The 9016-nt window shown below is 47.9% G+C and overlaps 1 protein-coding gene across 2 annotated transcripts in view; it reads left to right on the top strand.

Annotated features, from left to right (window-relative positions):
- The window catches only part of OASL (2'-5'-oligoadenylate synthetase-like), a 16455-nt gene that overhangs the window by 3619 nt on the left and 3820 nt on the right, over positions 1-9016 (top strand). The window contains exons 2-4 of one of the 2 annotated variants that reach the window (XM_010828643.1): positions 2069-2360; positions 3785-3960; positions 6997-7238. In XM_010828643.1, coding sequence (XP_010826945.1) covers positions 2069-2360; positions 3785-3960; positions 6997-7238 — 710 coding nt within the window. Of the gene's footprint in view, positions 1-2068; positions 2361-3784; positions 3961-6996; positions 7293-9016 lie in introns of both variants that reach the window. The other variant, XM_010828642.1, reaches the window with a different exon arrangement.

The following is a 9016-nucleotide window of genomic DNA, read 5'->3' as shown; positions in this document are numbered from 1 at the left end:
ATTTTATTTATTTATTTTTGGCCGTGCTCTGTCTGGGTCTTCGTTGCTGCATGGGCTTTCCTCTGGTTGTGGATATCAGGGGCTACTCTCCATTGCAATGTAGTTTTCTCATTGTGGTGTCATCTCTTGTTGCAGAGCACAGGCTGCATGGCACACCAGCTTCAGTAGCTGTGGCACGAGGGCTCGGTAGTTGCAGCTCCTGGGCTGCAGAGCACAGGCTCAACAGTTGTGGCACGTGCGGTTAGTTGCTCTGTGGCATGTGGGATCTTCCCGGACCAGGAATTGAACCTGTGTCTCCTGAATTAGCAGATGGATGCTTTACCACTGGTCCATCAGGGAAAGCCCCCACTCCAGTATTCTTGCCTGGAGAATCTCCATGGACAGAGGAACCTGGTGGGCTGTAGTCTATGGGGTCCTAAAGAGTCGGACACAACTGAGCGACTGAGCACACACCCACACCATCATCATCATCTCTCCCTCGTCAACCAGATAGAATGGTGCAGGCTAAATGATTAGTCAATGTTCAAAAACAAAAGCATTGTTATCAACTTTTGCTCGAGCTTTCTTCTGGGCCTGGAGCACCAGTATGACTCCTCCCAGACCAAAGTCACCCCACCCCACCAACCCTGAGAATGGCATGGGGCAAGTGAGTGCGACGGAAGGATGTCTCAAACATGAGTTTTGACGGCAGGAAGTGGTATTAACCCAGCCCTCAAATCCTGCCTGCAACCTTCTCCAATCTTGAAATTAATAAATAATAGAGACACCCAAAGAGCAACAGCTATTGAGAAATTAGCACTTTATTTGGGCTTTAAACCCTCTTCCCTCCCATGAAAATCTGGTGAGCTGTGCTGGCCCATATGAGTGAATGCTTATCCTTGGGTTGGAATAGGTTTAGACTGGAGCAAATCATACAGCCTGCTCTAGAATGTTCTTCCCTCTCTGCCCGTATCTTCCCACTGGGAAAGGTAGGAAGGGCACAGCCTTCAAGGGGTTGTGGCTTTCTTCGGCACACCGAGTGCCATCCACAATGCTCTCACATGGGGCAGAAAGGCTGACTCTGAATGCAGGTGGAGAAAGAAAAATGGAAAAGGAAAAGGAGGACTTCCCTGGAGGTCCAGTGGTTAAGACTCCCACGCTTCCAATGCAAGGGTTGTGGGTTTGATTCCTGGATTCCTGGATGGGGAACTAAAATCCTGCATGCCACATGGTGAGGCCAAAAACAAAGGAAGAGGAAAATAAAGATGGCAGACTTCTCTTCCACAGAAAGCAGGGCCTGGCACGTAGACTTGGGTCACTGGAAATAAAGAGGCAGAAGAACCACACCCTGTGTTCTGACCCTCTGTCTGACTGTGACCATGACTCCTGGTTATGAGTCCATGGCAAATCAGTTAACCCCCAATTGCCTCCTTTTTTTCATCTGTACAATGGGGATAATTATCCTAGTCCCTCCACCTCAACTGGGCGCTTTCCTGATGGCTCAGCAGGTAAAGACTCCACCTGCAATGCAGGAGACACAGGAGACTTAGGTTTGATCCCTGGGTTGGGACGATATCCTGGGGATGGAAAATGGCAACCCACTCCAGTATTCTTGCCTGGAGAATCCCATGGACAGAGAACCGGGAGGGTTATACAGTCCACAGTGTCCCAAAGGGTCAGACACGACTGCAGTGACTTTGCACACACACACAGAGCACAGAATTATTCAGACCTGCCCCTCCCACCCCCCAGAGCCCTCCAACTGCCACCCTGTAGAGGACGATGGTTTCCTTGGAGTGGGGATCACTCTTGCAGATAAGGCTGAGTCTCAGAAGCAAGGCAGTGGAGTAAGTAAGAAACATGGGTTGTGGAGTCCGGCTGCCTGGGTTTGACACATCCACTGTGTGACCCTGGGTGAGCGGCTTGCCGTCTTGACCTCTCCACTTTCCTCCCCTATAAAGAGGTGATGTGGGTACTCCCCACCCATCGCTGAGGCAGGTAGCGATGAACGGGATCATCCGTGGAAGAGCCCTAGGGATTCCCTGGTCCCAGCAGTGGCCTTGGGGTGATGGGACTCTGTGTTCCACAGGTGGGCTCCTTCGGGAATGGCACGGTGCTCAGGAACCACGCGGAGGTGGAGCTGGTGATGTTCCTGAGCGGTTTTAGCAGCTTCCAGGAGGAAGCCAGCAACCACAATCACCACGAGCACGTTCTGAGCATGCTCTGTGAAAAGCTCACGGATTGCCCGGATCTGCTTCACCTCCAGCCCCAGAACCTGAGGCTGGTCCACGGAGTCACCTCTGCTGTCGCCTTTGCCATTCAGACCTGGGAGATGGAAGAGCAAGTCACTGTCACCATTGTGCCAGCCTACAGGGTCCTGAGTAAGGGAAAGCCCACCTGACTCACACACCTGCCCTCCCCAGGGGGAGGACCCACAGCTCCTTCACCTCTCCTTTGTGGCCACGTGCAGACGCCTGCATGCACCCATTCAACCCACATCCCGTGCTGGGTGCTGGGCGACTGAAATGCCTGGGACTGACTCAGCTCTGGCTATCCTTGTGGTTCAATGGGGCAAACAGATTTATCAAGGAATCACGCAGATAAATATATGATTGGAGAGGAAGGGAGAGTCAAGGAAGGGAAAGCATTAGAGCAACTCCTGGGGTGACTCTGGAACACTTACCCTGGGGGTGGTTGTTTCCCCACGCTACATATAATAGTTTGCGTCGGCTAAACCCGAATTTCCAATCTATCCCTACCCCACCCATCTGTCTCCCTCTTTGGCAACACAGGTCTGTTCTCTATATCTATAAATCTGTTTCTGCAAAACTCACTTTTCATTCTCCAGAAGGACAGTCAAGAAGGCAAGCCTTTAGTCTTTCAAGCTATGTGGTTCCAGGCTTCCCTGGAAAGTGAAAGTGAAGTCGGTCAGTCGTGTCCGACTCTTAGCGACCCCATGGACTACAGCCCACCAGGCCCTCCATCCATGGGATTTTCCAGGCAAGAGTACTGGAGTGGGGTGCCATTGCCTTCTCCGTTAACAGCGGCTAGGCATATTATATTTACTTGGAGCTGGTATACTTGGTGACAGCCTTAGTGCCCTCGGACACGGCACGCTTGGCCAGCTCCCCAGGTAGCAGCAAGCGCACGGCGGTCTGGATCTCCCTGGATGTGATAGTCGAGCACTTGTTGTAATGCGCCAGGGGCGATGCCTCGCCAGCGATGCGCTCGAAAATGTCGTTGAGGAAGGCGTTCATGATTCCCACGGCCTTGGACGAGATGCCGGTGTCCGGATGGACTTGCTTCAGCACCTTGTACACGTACACGGAGTAGCTCTCCTTACGGCTGCGCTTGGGCTTCTTGCCGTCCTTCTTCTGGGCCTTGGTCACAGCTTTTTTAGAGCCCTTTTTAGGGGCAGGAGCAGACTTAGCCGATTTAGGCATGTCTATAATGACAACACCCAACAACACAGAAAGATCTTGAAAGGCTTCCCTGGAGAGATACTCAAATGAATTAGCAGTCTCCTGAGAGCTTCCCCACTGGCTCAGCGGTAAAGAATCCGCCTGCCAATAGAGGAGACGTGAATTCGACCCCTGGGTCAAGAAGATCCCCTGGAGGAGGAAATGGCAATCCACTCCAGTATTCTTGCCTGGGAAATTCCATGGACAGAGGAGCCTGGCAGACTATAGTCTACGGCGTCACTAGAAGTCGGACATGACTTAATGACTAAACAACAAAAACCCTAGAGGACTTATTAGCAACTGGGGCTTTCTAAGCCCTCACTGTCTCCCCTTTGCCTCCTCAGGGCCTTCTGTTCCCAACTTTCAGCCCTCCCCAGAGGTCTATGTGAGACTGATTAAGGCCTGCCGTACTCTTGGATACTTCTCCCCATCCTTCAGCGAGCTGCAGAGAAACTTCGTGAAATACAAGCCAACCAAGCTGAAGAGCCTCCTGCGGCTGGTAAAACATTGGTACCTCGAGGTGAGGAGGCTGCCTGATGGGGGCAAGAGCAGAAGATGGGGGAGGGAGGAGAAGAAAAGGCAGGAACCAGACTTGTCATCAGGGGGATACTGTGAGGAGGGGCAATGGTCGTGGGGAGGGAGAGGATTTAGTTAGTTACCTGTTTTATGACAAGCTACTTTTTAGATTTCACATAGGATGTCTGCATGGTACCAAGGGTATTTCCAAATACCCAGATGAGCAGAGTCATCTCCGCTTATGAAAGGAAGACTCAGAAACAAACAAAAAATGAGAAAGAAAAAAAAAATGATTTCTTATTTTAAAAAAATCGGTAAGAGTCAGAGTTTAGACTGGTTTAACCAAAAAAGAAAAAAATACCAAAAAAGAAAAAAATAGTATTTAAAGATAAAAATCAAGATACTATGAAAGTTTGTTTACATTAGTATGTGTATGTGGGAAAATAGCATTTCCTTACATAGTTATCACCTCAACAAAGGTTGTGATGTATCTTCAGATATTAGCAACACTGAAGTCAAGAAGGAAATTGGTTTTTTTGGCCAGTCAGTCACTTAAACAGGAAATGATCCAAAGTTTTGTGGATTTGAAGAGATGGAACTCAAAAGAATGATCTGTTTGTTTTGTTTGTTTGGCTAAGTGTACAAAGTGTTTTCTTCCTGAATACGTCATGCACATTTATTGGCAATGTCCACAGAAAAACATACCAGCTTTATTTTCTATAGCCCTTTCTTTGTACAAGTCTCTGCCTCTGAGGGACTTCTCCAGCGGTCCAGTGGTTAAGACTCCACGTTTGCACTGCAGGGGTACTGGGCTCCATCCCTGGTCAGGGAACCACGGTCCCCACACGGCCTAAAAACAAACAGCCTAAAAGACTCTGCCTCTAAGACAAGATGTTGGCTGCATATGGTTTTTGAAAGTTTCTTGACTCAGTATTATTCATTTGATGTTTTCTTTTATTTGAGAATTTTTATTTAACCAAGTGTTACAAGAAGTGTTGATCAATCCTCAAGGACACAAAGAGTATATGATACGTTAAACAGAACTAGAGTCCTGTGCTGCTAAAAAGGTTGTTAGTTCATTTTTATCTGGAGACTATGTAACATCCCAGGAGTTGTCATTTACAATTATGATTCGAAAGTATTTTTTGATTCTTAGCAATTCATCCACTGGAGCCAAGGAATGTGTAAGTTAGATTCTCTGGGTTTTATTTGATTTCACAAAATCTTAACTGTAAGAATATCACTGATCTCAGAGATGTCCAAGTTTGTGCATGCTCACACACAAAGTCATTTTTTAAAAAAATTTTTGAGATGTCAGTTGGAATAATTTATCATTTAAGTTTGCACTATGTGTAGCCATATACTGAGGGTGAGTGAGTGAGTGAAGTTGCTCAGTCATGTCTGACTCTGTGACCCCATGGACTGTTGCCTACCAGGCTCCTCCATCCATGGGATTTTCCAGGCAAGAATACTGCAGTGTGTTGCCATTTCCTTCTCTAATACTGAGGGTAGGAGATAAAGAAAGAAAGCTTTGTCTCCCCACCGCCACCTCATATAGCCATCAAAAATAGAACATTAACCTGGGTAATTTTTTAGAAATTAGAAGAAATTCTAATTTTTTTCTTTTTGTTTTTTAATTGAGAGTAACAGAAAAACCAACGCTAATGGGCTTAACCAATAAAGAGAATTATCAGCTCATGTGTGAAAACCTACAACAGTGGAGAGAGCTTCAGGCACCGTTTGGTGAAGGCTCCAGCTCTGTTTCTCTGTAATTCTCTTGTGTGTGCGTGTGTGCTAAGTTGCTTCAGTCATATCTGAGTCTTTGCGACCCCATGGACTGTAGCCCACTAGGCTCCTTTGTCCATGGGATTCTCCAAGCAAGAATACTAGAGTGGGTTGCTATTTCCTCCTCCAGGGGATCTTCCCGACCGAGGGATGGAACCGCATCTCTTATGTCTCCTGCATTGGCAGGCAGGTTCTTTACCACTAGCGCCATCTGGAACAGCTTCTCTCAATATTATATGTCAACTTGGTCCCCAAGCTGGTTTCCCTCATGGTGGCAAAATGGCCGCATCTGTTCCTGCCCTCACATTCACTTAGACTTCTCTTCTCTCAACCACAGAACAAAAGAACTAGATTTGACTCAAATTGAGCCAGCTTAGATCACCAGGCATCTCTTGAACCAATCACTTGGCAAGGGGAAATAGGTTTATCCTCGTGATCCTGTCCAGTCGGGGCCAACCCTGGAGATGAGGATTGGGCCAATCGCATCCAAACAACATGGCCACTAAACAATGGGGGAGAAAGACATACCTATTAGAGAAGCAACCCCAATGTTCAATACAGATTCTCAGCTATTACCTAGTCCTGGAGGAGCCTGGCAGGCTACAGTCCATGGGGTCGAAAAGAGTCAGACCCGACTTAGCAACTATACAGCAATGATAACATAGTCGCCCAACACACACACAAACACATTTTTTCCCTCTTTAGCTAAGAAGATTTTTCTTTAAAAGAAATCTCCCGGAAGCCCAAATAGATTAAAATAGAGTTATTTCGTTTGGGGTGCTGGTGACAGAGCCCAACCTGCTGACTCCCTTTTTTCTCTTTTAAGTGTTTATCTGTTTGGCCGCACCAGCTCTTAGTTGCAGCATGTGGCATCTTTTGCCTTCACTGTGGCATGATCTCTAGTTATGGCATGTGGGATCTAGGTTTCCTGACCAGGGATGGAACCTGGGAGCATGGCATCTTAGCTATTGGACCACCAGGAAAGTCCCTGCTCACTCCTTGGGATACTTCTTCATCCCTCCATTCCAGAAGTTATGTCAAGTACAGTTTGAAACCCACTGGACTCACCCAGTTGCTTAATTTTAAGATGGGGAAACCCAGTTAAGGCCAGAGAGGAAAAGTGACTTGGCCAAGAATACACTGCCGGTAGGTAGCAAAGCTGGGACAAGAACTTGGATTTTTCCAGTTTCGGGTCCAATGTCATCCTTCTAAGGAATCTTGGGGTCTCTCTCTCTCTTCCCATGTCTTTCAATAGTATGTGAAAGCCAAGTGCCCTAGGGCGGAGCTGCCCCCAGTGTATGCCCTTGAGCTACTGACCATCTATGCCTGGGAAACGGGTACTGAGGAGAAAGAGCGTTTCAGGTTGGACAAAGGCCTGGTCACTGTGCTGCTGCTGCTCACGAAGTATCAGCGTCTCTGCATCTACTGGACCAAGTACTACACATTGCAGAACCCGGTCATTGAGGACTTTGTCAGAAACCAGCTCAAAGAAAAGAGGTACTGGATCGTCGCGTGCCAGCCACATCTCAGAGAAAGAGAATTAAGGGAAAGGTGGTATCGAGTTTCCTGGGTGGGCTTTATTTTATATATAAAATCACTATATATAATATATATATTTAAAGATTTGTCTATTTTACGGTTTGGCTGTGCTGAGTTCTGTTGCCGCACATGCGCTTCTCCCACTTGCGGTGAGCGGGGGCTGCCCTCTAGCTGTGGTTCAGAGGCTTCTCGCTGCAGGGGCTTCTCTTAGTCGTGGAGTACTGGCTCTAGGGTGCACGGGCTTCAGTAGCTGTGGCTACTATGGGCTTCACTGTATGTAGAATTTTCCTGGACCAGGGATCGACCCTGTGTCCCCTGCATCGCAAGGCGGATTCTTAACCACTGGACCACCAGGGAAGCCTGGGTGGACTTTATTAAATAGAAAAGCAGATATCTCACCCCGACACAGTTGACATCTCAAGCTGATCACCTTTCAAATCGCCAGGGCCTTAGGGGCTATAAGCCTTTTCCTTATTCCTTGAGCTATCACTCCATTCTACGTTAATCCTCTTGCCCTCAGAAGACCATTTCAGTGCTTTTTCCCAGCATGAGAAACTAAAAAGAACCATGGAGATCCAAGTTAAATCCAAGCTCTGCCGTTTTCTCATCTCTGTGAGCCTCCATTCCTCATCTATAAAACAGGAGTTGTTGTTGTTGTTGTCCAACTCTTTCGAGACCCCATGGACTATAGCTTACCAGGCTCCTCTGTCCATTGGATTTCCAAGGCAAGAATACTGGAGTGTTTTGCCATTTCCTTCCCAGCGGATCTTCCCAATCCAGGGATTCACCCCATCTCCTCCATTGGCAGGCAGATTCTTTACTGATGAGCCACCACAGAAGCCCAAAACAGGAGTAATTGGCACCAGCCATGCAGGACTCTTAGGACAGTCAGAGAAAATATACGTGAAGGGCCACTGTATCTAGTCTATGATAGATGCCAGCTAAATGTTCAGTACTGTAACACATGTTGCTTGTGCCCATTTGTATCCCCTGGGCCTTTACCATTTCAGGGAAGGTTGGTTCAACCTCCAGCTGTCGACACCTGTGTCCCTCTGCCTGTGGGTTTTCAGCTTCCCTTAGTGACTGGTGGGGATTGGTGTGTAAATACCTCAGCTCCCTGCCGTCTCAGATGGAGGGACTCTTTCTGGGTCATGTGTTCTACACTAGTTCTCAGAGTCCAAGCCCCAGCTGCTCACAGGGATAATCACCCTGATGCATATCCTTTATTGGCATCCTTCCTGTCCCTGTCTCACTTTCCCACTTGCTCTTTGGTGCTTCCTGGCACCTCCTTCCAAATAAATGACTTGCACTCAAATCCTCATCTTAGGTTTTGCTCCTGGGAGAACCCAGCCTGAGACAACTCTTTGTACTAGAAGCTTTAGGTCACTGTAAGCAATATCATAAGAATATTTATTGTTCCCTCATGTGAGTGTCCGGAGAAGGCAATGGCACCCCACTCCAGTACTCTTGCCTGGAAAATCCCATGGACGAGGAGCCTGGAAGGCTGCAGTCCATGGGGTCTCGAAGAGTCGGACACAACTGAGAGACTTCACTTTCACTTTTCATTTTCATGCATTGGAGAAGGAAATGGAAACCCACTCCAGTGTTCTTGCCTGGAGAATCCCAGGGACGGGGGAGTCTGGCGGGCTGCCATCTGTGGGGTGGCACAGAGTCGGACACAACTGAAGTGACTTAGCAGCAGCAGCAGCAGCATGTGAGTATCAGGTCTTTTTTTT

Source organism: Bison bison, unplaced genomic scaffold (assembly GCF_000754665.1).
Source record: "Bison bison bison isolate TAMUID 2011002044 unplaced genomic scaffold, Bison_UMD1.0 scf7180017864495, whole genome shotgun sequence".
In the NCBI taxonomy this organism is placed as follows: domain Eukaryota; kingdom Metazoa; phylum Chordata; class Mammalia; order Artiodactyla; family Bovidae; genus Bison; species Bison bison.
The sequence above is the reverse complement of the archived record's forward strand: the minus strand, read 5'-3'. Positions and strand labels throughout refer to the sequence as shown.